The sequence below is a fragment of the Carassius carassius genome, chromosome 27 (assembly GCF_963082965.1).
Source record: "Carassius carassius chromosome 27, fCarCar2.1, whole genome shotgun sequence".
NCBI classification, from domain to species: domain Eukaryota; kingdom Metazoa; phylum Chordata; class Actinopteri; order Cypriniformes; family Cyprinidae; genus Carassius; species Carassius carassius.
Genome location: NC_081781.1, coordinates 9,019,393 through 9,036,169, shown reverse-complemented (window position 1 = coordinate 9,036,169; position 16,777 = coordinate 9,019,393). Strand labels below are relative to the sequence as shown.

The 16,777-nt window shown below is 36.8% G+C and overlaps 2 protein-coding genes across 2 annotated transcripts; one reads left to right on the top strand and one right to left on the bottom strand.

Moving 5' to 3' along the window:
* Positions 1-850: 850 nt before the first annotated feature.
* si:ch211-63o20.7 (Serine/threonine-protein kinase pdik1l-B-like) lies at positions 851-4,793 on the bottom strand. Its single transcript, XM_059512513.1, has 4 exons — positions 4,606-4,793; positions 3,544-4,238; positions 2,161-2,386; positions 851-1,299 (listed from the first exon to the last, which is right to left on the bottom strand). The coding sequence occupies exons 2-4, from the start codon at positions 4,156-4,158 to the stop codon at positions 1,067-1,069; spliced, it is 1,074 nt and encodes a 357-aa protein (XP_059368496.1). The 5' UTR covers positions 4,159-4,238; positions 4,606-4,793; the 3' UTR covers positions 851-1,066.
* A 2,924-nt stretch (positions 4,794-7,717) lies between these two features.
* On the top strand, positions 7,718-16,125 carry pnocb (prepronociceptin b). The gene is made up of 3 exons (XM_059512512.1): positions 7,718-7,816; positions 13,355-13,550; positions 15,197-16,125. Exons 2-3 carry the CDS (start codon positions 13,428-13,430, stop codon positions 15,776-15,778), a joined length of 705 nt encoding a protein of 234 aa, XP_059368495.1. The 5' UTR covers positions 7,718-7,816; positions 13,355-13,427; the 3' UTR covers positions 15,779-16,125.
* The last annotated feature ends 652 nt before the right edge of the window (positions 16,126-16,777 follow it).

Genomic DNA, 16,777 nt, shown 5'->3' with positions numbered 1-16,777 from the left:
CAACACCGCAATTAACTGCTCTTTGTCTTGATCACAGAGATCTGTAAAAAAAAATATATTTTTTTTTTTTTCAAAATCAGCTGATTTAGTGTTAGAGAAGTTTTTCATTTTCTAGACCTGAGAGGTATTGAACAACAAATTGAGCCAAATATCATTTATATCCATCACAATGAGGACTTTAATTTCCTGTGGAAGATGGAGCGCTTTCCCCAACCAGAAAACTATCTGAAGCATCCTGTAAAGACAAAACCATCTACGAGACTGGCCAGTAAAGCCACAGAAACCATGACAATTCTGTCAGTGGAAAACAGGCGATCTGAATGATTGATACTTGTGCCATTTTTCACAGATACACATTACAGGAAACAAAATAATTTCCCCTCCAATCTTGATATTGAACATGCGCCACCAGCTATGAAACTTCAAAGGTTTCAGTCATTTTGACTTTCTATAATTACACTGTCGCTTCAAGGTGGCGATTTGTGGTGTGACCATTCTGAATGCTCAGTTTCTCGTGTCTTGCTGCGTCTGACAACACAACTATAACCGATTCTGACTGGCTATTCTTATAAGCATGAAAGCTGTGTTACAAATTCTACAGATAAAGCAAGCTTGGACTGGGAAAATAAGTTTTTCAACACAGTATTGTATTGTTTTACTTATTTTATATTGTTCTTTCGTTGACTTCTCAAATACCTAAAATTGCTTATATATAATAAGAAAAATAAAGCTTAGTTACACTAATAGGGCTGCACAATATTGAAGGCTGTATGATAATGCTTTAAGAGTGGCAACTTTTAGAAGTATTAAAATCATTCCATTATCGCAAGTCATTAAATGCATATAGCAGTTTATTAATTTGTGATATTTGTATGTGTATCATGCAGCCCTATATACTAATTATATTATAAATCATAAAGCATCACACAGTAACAGACACACGGGACTAAATGAAAATTCAAACAAATAACACAAATCTATAAATCTCAATTTCATCTTTTTTTGGCTTTATCTTCAAGTTTTTTAGTGTATAAAGGAGACTGGTTGTTAGTATGCTGCTCTGAGATCAGTGGACCTCCATGGCACGCTGGACCCTCTTCTCCAACTGGTCTGCCGTAGGCCGGATGTCAGGGTCACAATCTAGCATGTCCATCAGCAGCTCACACATAGCAGGGTTTGGAGGTGGCGGCAGTGGCGGAGCACGTCGTGCCCTCATAGGGATGATTAACTGCAGGTCGGGATTCTGACACAGAGCCTCACCTAACGGGATGAGCCAGCGGCCGCGCATTACATATGCACCTAGAACACCATGGAATAAACAGGAAACAGATGTTATGCTTAATCAATTTTGAAGCATTTTGTGAAACCGGTCCTTTGTTCATTCATTCCTGTATGAGGAGTTTCCTTTGATCTCCTAATTGGTGCATTTGAATTTGCACCATTAGTTCAACAACACTAAAAAGCGGCAATAAAAACAATCCAGTGCATTTCTTCAAAGCACATGCCTGGCACAAACTCATTATTATTCACAAAACTTCAAGGCAAACCCACCACAGAGAGGTTAATGGGTGGAAGGATGTTAATTGCCCTTATATAAATAAGCTGCGACATCTGACCTTTCTGTACTCCTGCTAGCAGCGCAGAAAGTCGCTGGGTTCGAGTAATTACTGAGGACTGCTTGAATAGCTTATGCACTCCATCCAAAACCTGCATCCTCAGACCACTTTAGTTTATCTGAGCTTTTATGCATTAAGATAATGAACTACTGTCAAATGCTTAACAACAAAGCTTTCACAGCGGTATAAAGTGAAGTCTGGATGAGGTAACCAGTAAGAAGAGAAACCGAAATAGCCACCTGCCTCCGAATGCTAGTAAAGCGAGGCTCTGAAAATTGTCAGGTGTACTATTCCTGTACCTAATTTTATTCTCGTTTCTGTGAAGTAGCTGTGACAATCACAAGATGGTGGGTTTTATATTAATCTTCAAACCCATCATAAGACCTAATTTACTCCAGATACAAGTTCCTCTTTAATTTTAATCATAACAATACATGCATCATGGACCTAGACTGATTAAATAACAAAGATGAAAACATTAAAAACATTAAATGGGTATTGCCAAATGAGCCAAAGTAAATCCCCCCCCGGGAAAAAAACTAACCCAGTTGTTCTTGATTGGTGCCATCCTCTAGGAATGTGATTCTCTCCAGCACAGCCCAGAAAAGCACACCCAGAGAGAAGATGTCAGCCTGGGCTGTATAACTACGACCTGCCCAAACTTCTGGAGCCATATAGAACTCTGAGCCACAGGTAGAGGAAAGAGCCAGTCTACTCTGGACACCATCAGTAGGGTTGTCCACCATCTTACTGAGGCCAAAGTCTGCCACCTGCAAGACATAAAGAAGTAGTTAAATAGGACCACCTTTTAGATATGGGGAGTGAAACATATTTTAATTTTTTTCATATTTATATTTAATTAATAACTGTTAAATGTATTTAGTTAAATATTAAATAGTATTAAAATAATAAAATATTTCAAATTAACAAATCTACAAAACCATATATATATTCAAATAATTTCTTCACTTCATAGGACAGTTTCAATGAACAAGGGACTCGGGCTATTCATGTTTTTTTCTTCAAAAAAAACAACAACAACAACCTTAAAATCTAGTATAATATTATTGACAAAGCTGGAAAATGTTGGAAACTACAAAAGCATTTATTTTAACAACTGATAACTCTAATTCAAGATAAGCCCAGGGCAACTCACTATCCACTGTGTGCTATGCCTAATTTTTTGAATGGTACACATTTAGAGCACAATTCATCTGTCGCTTCAAAGCACACTACATTGATTGTCTCTACGTGCAATGAAATGTAAAAACTCATTATTTGAAACTTTAGAAGAATGGATTTTAAGACAATCCATTTCAAGCTTTGTCTATAGTGACTGTTTTGCTGGTATTTGTATTGATTTACAGAATAGGCTCAAAATGTTCAGGCACATATCCTGATCATACAAAAAAAAATTTTTTTGAGAAAAAACATTATCTGGTTTACGGGTGCACCAGCAATAATCCAAACACATTTTCTTATCATCCATCGCATAAAATGTTCTCTGGGTGCTTCAAACCATGAATTGTGACTCATGTTGTAGGGCAATACCAAAGGCTTTGTCTATCATGCAAATAGAAGTTCAAAAGTACTTTTGTAATGCTTTGTTATTTGTCACAGCCAAGTTAATAGTGGAACATTTTCCATGCCTCCAGACTAATACAAATCAAATAAAAAGGGAAAGGGGTAGAAAAAAAAGACAATGTGGCTCTGAAAGCAGTATAGACCATTTCAAAAACAACATGAAAGCTTGTACAAATGCAAATCGGATTCGGTCCCATGACAACTGCACTTAGTTTGACTCCATAATCCATTAGCATTTTAACCAATATTATTGTTTCTTAGATGTACATGCTTGTAACACTGCAGTAAAAGCATAATTTGATATAAAAATATTTATTTAGAATAGATTGCATCCTTTTTGTACCTTCATGACCAGTCCTGTTTTAGTAAGACGGACAAGAACATTATCTGGCTTTATATCACGGTGCACTATTCCATGCCTGTGCAGGAATGCAATGGCACTGCCGAGTTGTTGAACCACTGCATAGTTGCACTCAGCATCTGGCGGCCTGGATAGGATGTACTGGCTCAAATCCCCTCCTTCACAGTACTCCATCACCAACCAAAGGGCAAAGCAGCGCCGGGGAACCTCTTCTGTGGACATCAGCCTCCTCTTTGACCTGGAGGGATTCTTCAATTGGGTTTTTGTGTCTTTGTCCACCACTCTTCCTTTGAGAGCACTCTCCACTAAATCCAAAGGAAGCCTCCCTGATTTCAGGGGTTGCAGTGTTCTAGGTCCAGTCTGTAAGAGGCAGTTGTATAGAGCGATGACATTGGGATGGTTTCGTGCTGTGATTCTCATAGCCCACAGTTCCTGCAGGTAAAGCTCTATACTCTCTGGGTTACAACATGGTAGACGTTTAATGGCCACCGTGTCGCCCCTCTCGCCCCACCACCCAGTCTCTGTCACACGTCCCTTGAAGACCACTCCATAGCTGCCTCGTCCCACTTCCTGCTGCAAAGTATAGATATCATCCATCCTAACAGCCTTTGTAGTTCACTGAATCAAATGCGAGATTCGCTGGTCTTCTCAAGTGTTGAGTGTTTTATTATATTGTTCTGATATTACAAGCAGAGTAAAATAAAATTAGTTACAATAACTACATTGGTGTTACGTTATACACAATTTATCTATATCTATATATCTATATATATATATATATAGATATAGATATATAGATATATTCACACACACACGCACAAATACACACGACACGGATATTAAAATGTAAACAAACCCCCTTAACTGGACAACTCACCTGTACGTTTTTACAGTTCTTATTAACAATACAGGACTAAATTACTTTTCTTATTATATAAATATTCATATTCCTTTACAATAGCAGAAAAAAGACGCAATCAAATTATTAAATTAATTCAGCATTTACACTCCTCTTTTTGTTGTCAACAATAGTAATGAACTTACCCATTAAACTGCAGCAAACGGCAGATGTCGTTGCTCTAAGTTTTTTGATCCAAGTATAATTAATATAATAATATAAAAACGTATTAACAACGTGCTATCTCAACACACTTGTAATTATAACAACTTGAACAACAACATAGCAACGTACAACGTAAACAGCATTTCCGTAATAACACTTCCGTAGTTTTTAGATCTTCGCGCGTCTGGTGCTGTTCTACGTTTCTATTGGTCAATACCGTTGCAGTTGACCGTGGTCACCAATAAGATACGAAAACGTCACAACACCGATTCAAAAGTGACCAGTAATACGATCATCTCTCTTTTCAACAAGGCTGGTGTTGATACATGATTTTTAAAGGGACTAAATCTCCGTAGAGTTATGAGTTAAAAAGCCATTACACAGATGTGCTCAAAACCCAAATGAATAATATTTTGGTGAATTGCCAAGCTTAATATTCGGTTTAATAAGATTTTTCCCATAGCTGTTGGGCAAACAAGTGAGCACAAAAAACATGCATATATTTACAAGACAGTTACATAATGCAGGTATGTAACGTTAGATTTGAACGGTGTAACGTTACTCAGAGTAGTTTACTTAAAAAATCGTATTGGGGGCAAGTTGTCACATGTTTTAAATTCTGTACATTTATATAATTTAGTTTTTAAACAATTACTTGACATTTTACTTCATTTCCTTTTACTCTGTCGCTTTTTAGATTTAACTTAACCGAAAAGTCTACGCAGGTTCCACTGTCACAACTTACCCCATACTGGGTTTATTGTGATAAAACGTCAAAGCTGTTTTTAACAACTAGCCCTGGTCTCCCCTAGATACCCTGTTAAAATCAAGGATTTTCCAACTCTAAAGCTAGGATTAAACTTTTTTTATATAGCAATTTTGGGTTAAAAGCACTAAAATCCCCCATAAGAATCGAACTCTTTCCAACTTTTAAAATGTGATAAAACCCCTGACACAAGGTGGCTCTTTAATGCTTGCCTAAAGTTAACCAAAATGTCAGACACAGATAAGGAAACCTCCATGATAACCCAAGAACACCCCTGACCGTCTGACCAGGCTGTCACTCCCACATTCTCACTTTACAGAAAATACTCAACCAATTATTTTCTTCTTCTTTTATTTCTCTGCTAACTATAGCAGCACCAATGTCTTACCAGTAACCAAAGAATTTCTCATTTCTCACCCAGTGTGCATACGTTCCAGCTTGGTTTTAGTGTGCTACATTTCCTAGTCTTTTCAGAACTGCATTTTTGTCTTTATTTATTCAAATGTACAAAATGTGAAATAAAATACAGCTAATATTTAAATGTCTTTCAACATTGGCTCTGTCATCCACAGGCTTTGTATTTTACATATTTTCTTATACTGAGTCATATGAGTTATTCTGCTGAAATCAATTAAGTGTCTAGTATTAATAGTCATCATTGGAAATTATTGCCAAGGGCCTCCCATAAAACATAGCTGTGTCTCCCACAGGGACATGGACATACCTCAGCAGTCTTCATCGCCTCATATAACAATAAAACATTGCCCTGGAATGATGAAGGGAATGAAACAACATTGACCAGAGAGGCCTCCAATCATTCTGCATCACGGAGGTGAATAAGCCCACTCGTATAATTGCAAATCTTGTGTAGAACTGAATTTTACTCTGAGGTGGTGTCTCACCACAATGCATTCAGCTGCTGGTTCTGTGATTCATCCACTGCTGTAATATGATGTGGCACAGAATCTGATGAGTTCCTTTGTAGAGGCATGGTGCATTTCTGTTTGTTTTTGAATAATCTATCATTCCAGTCTTACTGCGTGGACCAGTATGCAAATGCTTGGGACAGGGACTCAGGTGATGGGTTATTTGAGTTGTTTATGATTTAGGAATGAGTTATCAAAGACTGAATATTGGATGCATCACGTTAATAATTGTGATGCTTATTGGTTAATTTCCTCAGTGGCGCAAATGCATGACACATGTTTTTCATAATCACTGTTCATTTAGAGATTAATTACAAATCAGGATTTGTGTTTATTTTTTGTATCTAATCCATGTTATTTAACAGCCTCTAAAATGACATGATTAGGGAGATCAAAGCAAGCTATTGTAACCTAATGGGTGCTCATATTCAGACCTACGTATATTAGCTACTGGTCTTACCCAAATGAGTTTATTTTTCAACAGGCTTTTCCTAATGCCGGACCACTTACAATTATATATGCCCATTCAAAATAATTATCAGCTAGAACACAATGTTACAGTATTTCAGTTTTCCCCAGTGCTTTGGTTGAGGTGGGTTTTTTTTTTAGGACTAGGTGATTTTCTCAGAATATCAATTCAGTCAATTCCTTTATCTGTCATTCATATTTACATTTCATTTTAACTTCATGTGGGGTGTTGCCAATTCTATTCAGTTCCAACTGAAATTGCAACTTATATACTGAGAAGTGCCAACTGAATTCAAGATATGCTCAGATATGAGCTCAATTTGACTGAAAAGCAAATGCATTTTATTTAAATGCTGCATTAAAGCAAGGTATTTGTATAGCTGTATGATTCATAACTCTTGTTGTTAGTGTTCTCCTCGTATTCTTGTTGGCACAATCATGTCTTTCCTTTTGCAGTGGATGTGAAGTCTCATCGTCCACTGAGATTTCTATTTGCCTCTGGGAGATTTTGTTTTTTTCCTGTATGTACCGCTCAACTGTAAATTGCATTTCGGGCTTAATTTGCAATTCGCACTCCCAAGCCAGTGCTTAGCTTGTTAAAGGCACGATATCTAAGTTTCTGATCATCAGTTAATTGATGGGAACTATGTTTGGACATATGCAGTCAATATGCCATTGGATAAAACCAATGCATTTTTAGTCCATTACAAATTGAATGATGTGTATTTTTAGCCCAGGTAATATCTTCTGGGGTGGGGAAAGAGGTGACGTTGGTAGTGTCTTGTACGTCAGTCTTGACTAAGGGTTGTATGGCTGTCCAGGTTGTGCGTAATACCCTGCCTTGGTGTAGCCCCATCCACAGAGGGGGGGTGGTGGGGGCTGATCCAGAGGAAGGGGTGTGCCGTTATAAGAGGGGAGAGAAAGAGAGCAGGCAAGCAGTTGAACAAACCAAGAAGCTGAAGATTGGACATAACCGCCACACCTCAAGACCTGAAAGTGAGAGAGAGATTGACCCGTTATCACAGACAGTAGGTAAAGCAAGGGGTCATGCGATACCTCTTTTGTATTTTTGTATTGATTTAATTCCACAGTGACAGAATGAGGATTAGAACAGTTTTGCTGGGTCAGTTGTTGTTTTTCTTTTGTTTTGCTTGATGTGATAAATATTTTGAGACACTTTTTTTGCTTGTTTATTAATATTAATATTTGTTTAAGCAAAAGTGACTGCAGCTGTAATCACAGTCTGTTTTTCTTATGGAAGTGCGATTAGGCTAATATTATTGTGACGAGGTCCCTGGATGACGTTTAATGATTAGTGCTGCTCTGTAAATAACATTTTTTTCCATTACTCATAGCTTTTCTGCATGAATCAGTAAAAAATAAATTTTTTCTTTTTTTTTTTTACTTTTTTTTTTTTTGCTTTGTTTTGTTTTCGTTTCGTTTCGTTAAAAAAATTTCTTTGTTTAATAAGCTACTTTTTCAAATGATGTTTTTCTGTGTAAGAACAAAACAGAACTTGTCTGGATTATGTTTGTTTTGGAGGTTAGAGAGGTTAGTGTTACAGACTCTTTCAAAATTATTACTCTACTGACAATTGACTGAAATTCCATATAACACTATAACACTCTAGAAGACAGTGCTGGACAAGTGTATTTCATTCAAAGCTTTGATCACAGGGACCTGAGTGCACTGTTTGAAGTCAGTGATGAGGGAATGAGGGAAGCACAGCTTTTTTGACTCCATTTACTTCTAATTTTATTTATTTGCAGTAATTAAACTAATCTTAACACGATGTGTCCACTGAGACTCCCTTTAATCAACTAGCATAGCATTTTGTGCATAATGCTCATTCCAGTATTTCATGCAATTACAGCCTGCGCAGAATAGCAACAAGTGCGCTATTCGTTTGCATAAATGTTTCGTGCTTTTAGCATGACAATTCATTTACACTAAATAACACAATGGTTTGGTTATGGTTTATTATTTAAGTATATTTTGTTTTATAAAAATATATCATATAAGAATGATCAAACCATATTTAATTTAGAAAATTAACCTATATAAAACTAAATAAAGCTTAATTTCAGATTTTATATATATTGAATGATTGAATTTTTTTAAACTTGATTGATTTTTCATTATTTTCATGTTCTGTGAAGCAGTCTATACTCCATATGAACCAATCCAATATCTTTTTAAGGCCTGCAAATGTCTTCACGTATTCATACATGGAAATTTGCACATATATTTTGAATCAATTTCTGTTTCAATAGGTTTTTTTTTTTTACTTGCATCAAGGCAAAGTCAAGGTGTACACCGCGTCTAAATAAATCTTCCAAATTGTGCATATTATGCGTGCCATAACAAATTCATGCAAAATAGAATTTAAACATGAAAGCTGCTTGTCTAATTTAGTGTAATTATTTTAAAACTTTGCACTGTATTAGGGAGACTAGGTTTCCTCAGATTAATTACCTACGTCATGTAAAATCCATTAGAGCAGAAGTGTTGCATGCATAATTACATACATCTATCAATAAGAGTTGTATACTCTTACACAGGCAAGAGAAAATTTATTAAATCAATTAGTGTTCTGGATTTCCAAAAGCTGTCTACATTTAAGCTTGAGCTACATGTTCAATATTAATTGCAATGACCAAAACAATTGCACTGAATTAAAGAAACACTCAGATAGAACCAGTATAAGGTCAAAGCTGCAATATCTGATATTCACTTTTTCTATTACTTGTAATTATGCATAATTGTGACACTTGATTGTATTTTATTCCATCCACATGATCTCAGCTGCTTCTGAACTTGGACTATATACTGTGTCGTAGTATTTCTATCATACAATAGCCATCCTGAATACTGCTTTGTGTATTCTTATATGGTGAATTATATGCCCTGCATAGAAACTTCATTCTACACCTCTACAGCTCATTGCGAGCATTATTATTCAAAAACCCTTTTTCTGAAGCTTATTTCTTTTGATTTCAGAAATCGCAAACACTGTGAAGAAATTGTGACTTTCCGTGGGTCAATCGGTCTAATATATGCATCTGGCTATTTACTTTCACCACTGCTTTTGGTGACAGTGGCATTTATTGCATTATATCCTTGCTATTGGAATATCATGCCCATAGTCCTTCAAAAATCCATAAAGAAAGAAACTTTTCACTCCCTCCCCCCATCTTTTTATGGTAAATTCTCAGCTCATTGTCATGGCCACGGGGAGGATAATGCAATGATTGCTGCTGTTCTGCCAGTAAAGAGGCAGTGTGTGTGGAGGGGAACCATGATCATCTGCAACGGGACTGCAGACTCGGAGCCCTCTGGCAATCATTGTGCTCTCAATTAAAGTTACCACGCGAATCCCCCATTCCTCAACGGAAATGGTTATGACAATGAGAAGAGCCTAGATTATTTTGATACAATGCTATTACGAATGGCAAAATTGCTAGATATAGCAAACAGGTGAGCTATCATTTACTGCATAATAAATCCGAGATGAAGTGCCTTCGCATTCAGGGGATGATATTAATGTGGATGAGAAATGAAAAAGAGGTCATGGTCCTCCTTCCATCTACTGTGTAGCAAATAAATAAAAGTAATTATTATTTGCTCTTTCTTGACATGTCATGACACAGTTGACCAACGCAAATGTTAATGGGAAAAATCAAAGACAGAAAGCAGAAGAAAAGCAGCTTTTCAAGAATCTAGTGTTGACTCAGACGTTTGTGTTTCAGCCACGGTGCGGGAACAGAATGAGAATGGGGTTTGGTGTTTGCCGTGGAGGTGATACGATCAGGTGGCTGTAGGAGAGGGCGAGCAGACCGGTCAAATCAGATTAGTCGCATTCCCTTAGATTAGTCAAAGACTGCAGACAGAGCACCTCCTCTGTGAGCACTGCATCACGACAAAAAAAATCACCCCCTTAATATTTTGTCATCATTTACTCACCTTCATGTCAATCCAAACCTTTTTGTTCAAACTATCGAAGTCAAAAACAGGGTTCGAAAACAACCATCTTTAATGATGTGAACAAAACTCCTCATTATGGATCAGTGTTTTATTTATTGCTTTATTCTTTATTTCTCATATTATTTAACTATTTATGTTTTATTTTATTTGCTTCTATACTGGACAGAACTTCAGCTCAGCCTCGGCTTATGTCCTAAATGAGTTGAATTAACTAGAAAAATAAATTACAACTTTGATTTAAAATAATCCATTTAAGCATAATATGTGTGTGTGTGTCTGTCTATATATATATATATATATATATATATATATATATATGTATGCATGTATGTATGTATGCATAATTGCATTTAAAATATTAATTTTTTATCATTTTTTCCAGTAGTACAAAAATATAAAAAAAATAGTACAATAATTCAACACTGCTTCAACGTTAAAGTTTTGTCATCATTTACTCACCCTCATGCTGTCCCAAATTGTTTGTCCAGAAAAAGAAAGTTATCAAAACGACACTGGAGCCCACTAACTTACATTGTATGGACAGAATAAAAAAACACTTAAGGTAGAAAGCCTTAGAGTTTTGTACGACATGTATCACTAATATTTTAAAGACATACTATATATCCTTACGCCTTATAAAAATTGGGGGTCAACAAGTACCTTACAGGTCAAACAGGACACTTCTATCTTTCTGCTAAATAATAGGCACAGTATTAGTACTGCAGATGACAGTTGCTGAGGTTGATGCTTTTGCACTTTCCCTCCAGCTGTTTTCATGTTTTCCATTATCTCCGACAAATAAGAGACTGTAGCAGGGGATGATCGTAAAAAGGTTCCATCAAATCACTCTCCAAATTGAACTGTATTAATGATGCAAGGGATTTAATTGGTTGGAAAAACTTTTTTGGTGCTGAGCTTTTTGGTAGTCCTTCTCTCAGAGTGCTCTACATGAAGGGCTATAATTACACTCTTTGCTCACTGAGCAGAGACTTCTCAACTGGCTTTTATTGTCAACTTTTCATCACTGCTCTGGAGTTCACCGAAATATTTTTTTTGGCTTTCATCAAAGAAAGCTTTTAGAGATGAGCATACATGTGTGCGTTTCTCTCCTAATGCGGTCGTGACTTAATGTGTGCTGGTGCAGTGCGTGAGTCAGAGTTTGATGGAAACTGCAGTCCCGCTCTTTCTCTCCCGCACTCATTTCCTTCTCATTATGCCACACACACACTAATTCAGACATTAATTAGGGCCTATGATGAGTTTCCTTAATGAACTTCAGTATGTGTGGGGGAAAAAACAGATGGTGAATTGCAAATTTTGACATGTTTCAGTGGTGACAGTAGTGGTGGTGATCATTACCTTATACGTTTTTAATGTGTGTATTTTTCAGATATGTTTGATCCACTTCTTTGGTTCTGTGTTCATTGTGATTGTCATAAGGTGATCTTATCTCTAGAAGCACATGTGTTTGGCTTTAGGGAAACTGGACCCATTTCTGGGTTTTATCTTTAAAATGCCTGATTATCAGTCCTAATATCTGGGATTAGCAGGAATTCGTTTAGCTGATTGACATAGGTTAAAAAAGGTGTTTCCAGAGCGGATTATAGCTACAGGTCAAATTGGCAAATGTGCACACACAAACCTATGAACGTCCTTGTGAAATGTTCTAGACCAAGTGTTTTCAACATATATAGATTCAGCAACACTCTTAAAAAAGGTTCCAAAATGCGGTTTTCGCAGAAGAAGGACCATTTTTGCTTCCCCAAAGAACCTTTCAGTGTGCAGTACAGAACCATTTATTTTCTTAGTGTGTAGAACGTTTAAAAATATATATTTAAAAACACTTTTCCACTATAAAGAACCTTTTTGTGTGATATTAAAGTTACATGAATGTTCATGAATATCAGAACCTTTTAATAGAAAAAGAAAGTGAAAGATTGGGGGAAAACAGAATTGCCTGGTATTATTTAATGTTTTTATTAAGAATATTACTCAGTTAAATCATGGATCATTAGCAAATGTTCATTCAAATAATTAGAAAATGTATGAAAATACCTTTATCACTTTCAAGATTTTTCAAGATAGGCTGTATTTTAAAATGCATCTTATTCTTGTGAACGCAAAGCTATATTTTCAGCAGCCATTACTCCAGAAATAATTGAAATCATGCTGATTTGGTGCTCATATATATATATCATATATAACTCAAATTATTATCAATACTGAAAACAGTCGAACAGTTTTAGGATTATTTGACAAACAGAAAGCACAAAAGAAAAATATTATTTAAAATAAAAAAAATGTCTTTGTCACTTTTGATTAATTTAATGCATACTTGCTAAATTGCTTAACATATTCCATTAGAGTTTTAAGATTTTCTTTTCTGAATATTTTGGAGCCACTTAAAATTTGCTCTGTTATTTTATGAAACTACACTGTCTCAGCCACTATAAAGTTCTTAGAGCATCTGGAGAATCATTCATTTATTCTCCCCTATACAGTAAAAGTTAATGTTATAAGCGGAAAATTGAATAATAATTACCACTGAAAAATCTCACCCCTCTACTCTTCTCTTTCCTTCATCAGATATCCCATTGGCTACTCTGACTAAGTTCCTGCTTCATTTGTTTGTTTCCGGTGTGTGTTCCGTGAAGAAGTCATGAAGACCCCATTTTGGACCCTGCTGCTCTTATGCTTGTGCTCCTCGGGTCACAGCGACTGCCAAGGGGACTGTTTGACCTGTGGACTCATCCTACCTGAACACCAAGCGTTTAACACATTGGTAAGCACCACATCTAACTAACATAAAAGTAAACTCCCTATTAATATTTGTGGTTTTGAAACTAAATTGTAATAAGTCAGAGGTGTCTTATCTTACTGCAGGAGTGGATGAGAAACGGTGATACAAATTAACATTGTTAAAAGTTGGTCGCTGTCATGATAGTGGCTGTACTCAAGTTGCTAATGACTGTTCAGACCAAACAGCTGTGACTGGGGTGATTGGGGTAATGTCAGCCCATAACTGGCTGCTGTGGTGCTGTCAGCTGCTGATGTTGTGGGTAGCAGTGATTGACACTTGGTGGAGGAGCTCTTGCCATTACCAGATGGGTCCTTGTGGGCATGCTTTTACTCTGTGACACCACAGTGGTGCCAGATGTTAAAATTTCATCAACAGATTCATACACAGACTTAGAAGATAGTGCATTCACACTCACATCCAAAAAGGGGGTTTGACAGATGAACCATTTTTAGTTCCCCCAAAGAAAATTTTATGTTAGCCTTATTTTTTTCTTGTTGTGAAGAACATTTAAAAAATCCAAAGAACCCTTTTCCACTATAAATTACTTTTTGTACAAAGGAAAGGTTCCATTTATGTTGAAAGTTCTTCATGGAACCATCTATGCCCATAGAGAACCATTCTTTTTTTTAAGTAATACACATCTGTATTTCGTAACTGTCTTCTATCTGAATGTTTTTCATTTGCCATCAACATTAAATTTCGCAGTGGGCTGTGGCCTATTACTTTCCATGCATTCAACTTTTAGTTTCAGTCCACTGTTATAAGCCCCTGTACAATTTATGGTTTTCTCCCTTTAAATGGGAGATTAAAAAAAGGCTCACCCGATACATACCCATCCTTAATAGGGACATAAACATTTTGTGGAAAGAACCTTCATTTGTCTACAGCTGATGATTTTTATCCCATTCTAGTCACTTAATTATCATATCATTTCTTGCACCAATGCCACATAACTTCAGTAGTATTTCAGACCGTTGCATGCAGAATTGTGCCACTTTTCTATTAGTCTCACGTAGCCAGACCTTCAGACCATAGCTTCAGACTGAAGGTCTGGTATTCATGGCAGCTCTTATTGGCCAAGGCCCGCCCATCAGGCTGTTTGACTGATTTGTCAAACAACCAATCACAGTTCGTTTCGTTCATCGTCACGTTTCGAGGCGTGGAAATGTCTCCACAATAACAGACGTATAAAACTCTCTGACATATTTTAAAGTTTCTATGCCGCAAACCTTAAATATTTCACATACTTTTCAGCGTTTAGTTGATCCTAATAAGCGCTAGTCGTCACAGTTATAAATGCTACGTCTTTTTTCTTTCGTGAGGGGGTTTGGCGCCACGGTATGTGTGTATATATATATACACATACATACAAAACAGGAATAAAGACATTTTAAATAACATTTAATAAACATGATAATAATAAGAAATGTTTCATGAGCACCAATCAGCATATTATAATTTCTGAAGGATCATGTGACGCTGGAGACTGAAGCAATACTGTCACTGTATTATTTTTACTTTATATATATATACATTTTTTAATAGAGAGAGATTATGTTCATTAAAGTTGAACCAATAATTGTCAATTTTATTTAAATATTTAAAAATATTTTGTCATTGTTTTGCAGGTATGTATCCTGGAATGTGAAGCACAGGCATCTCCTGCATTGACCTGGGATTTGTGTTACCAGGCAGCAGGTCTGAACCAGCTTTCACTACCATTACAGGAGGAGAAAACATCAAAGCGCTCTGAGGATGAAGCGGAGCCTCTGGCCACAGTGAGCATAGAAAATGACAATGGTGTTGAGTATACTGAGGCTTTGGAGCGGTTTCGACAAGCTGTGCAAGCACTCCGCAGCCAGCAGCCTTCAGAGGAAGAGGAGGAGAAACTGGAAATTTCATATGACCCTGACCTTGACCCGAGGACAGAGGAGGACCAGGAAGGTATAGGAGAAGAGAAGAGCGGTGAAGCAGCCGTAAGCATATCCAAGCGATTTGGAGGCTTTATGAAAGGTCGTCACGGTTTCCGGAAGTTGGTGAGCTCCGGAAGGCCTTTGCAGAAACGCTACGGTGGCTTCATAGGGATAAGGAAATCTGCCCGCAAGTGGAACAACCAGAAGCGTGTGAGTCAGCTACTGAGGCAGTACCTGAGCTTGACGGGTCGCTCGGGGCGTTCAGGTCACACAAGCAACCTCTCCACTAGAATCTGAAGACAGAATGAAGTTTAGCTGGCCTTAGAGGACAGGCCCTGGCCTTTTCACTTACCTCAGCTCAACTGCTCATCAGCCATCAGTAACTGTGAACATCTATCATCCACAACAGCCCAGAACTAGCTAAATCTGTGTTTAATCAAAGAAGCGGAATATTTTGTATAGCGTTGGTTTTTATCATTGACATTTCCATTGACAGTCCTGTTCCTGACATCAAAAACATCTCAATCAAGTCGTTAGGACAAATATTGCTGATGAGAACTGATTGTTCATTACAGAATCAAAACTCCTAGAATTAACCTTGAAGCATTGTGAAAAAAATAAAAGGCAAAGCAGTGAAACTTGAATCGAGCACTTGAATCAGTTACAAATGAGAGCAGTGGTTTGTAGTGGAGGATGGGGTTTGCTTGTTCTGTTTGAGAGAAAAGCACTTTATATTTTATCCTTGCACACTGTGTTGTGCTAAGATTGGTTGTTTTGCACACGTCCTTGATGCACAGAACTGTCTTAAAATTTACACGAGCAATCAAACGAGCTAATGGGTGATGTAGCACATTATTGAAAGAACGATCGTTTCTATGGGCTGTTTGACGTTTTTTGGATCGATGCTTCCCCCTGGAGTGTACACTCGAAATTATACTCCGAATGTTTGTGCAATGCCACGCAAAAAACAACAACAACAACAACAACAAAAAAATACAAATTCTGACAATATCGCTGAAAATATACTACAACTTTAGGCTTTGTAATCAAAACCTCACCAAAATGAGTGTGAGTTTGGGAGCGGGATTAACCAGTTTGCCCTAAAAATAAAAGATCACTTTATTTTAAAAACAACTCAGTCATTACATTACATTACATTAAAAATATGTATGTTGCCAAAAAGTCGCCTTTAATTGTTTGGTTCATCCTGATGGTAATGGCATTTCGGTTTAGCATGTGTTCAAGCTTTCTGATATTTGTTTATGCATGAACATATATTACTGAGGTCATCTTTAG

Excerpts from the sequence above, each read along its gene's own strand:
- pnocb (XM_059512512.1), top strand. The coding sequence starts at position 13,428 with ATGAAGACCCCATTTTGGACCCTGCTGCTCTTATGCTTGTGCTCCTCG. Across the intron at positions 13,551-15,196 it reads ACCAAGCGTTTAACACATTG|GTATGTATCCTGGAATGTGA; the intron begins GTAAGCACCACA and ends ATTGTTTTGCAG.
- si:ch211-63o20.7 (XM_059512513.1), bottom strand. The coding sequence starts at position 4,158 with ATGGATGATATCTATACTTTGCAGCAGGAAGTGGGACGAGGCAGCTAT. Across the intron at positions 2,387-3,543 it reads AAACAGGACTGGTCATGAAG|GTGGCAGACTTTGGCCTCAG; the intron begins GTACAAAAAGGA and ends TATGTCTTGCAG. Across the intron at positions 1,300-2,160 it reads CACCAATCAAGAACAACTGG|GTGCATATGTAATGCGCGGC; the intron begins GTTAGTTTTTTT and ends ATGGTGTTCTAG.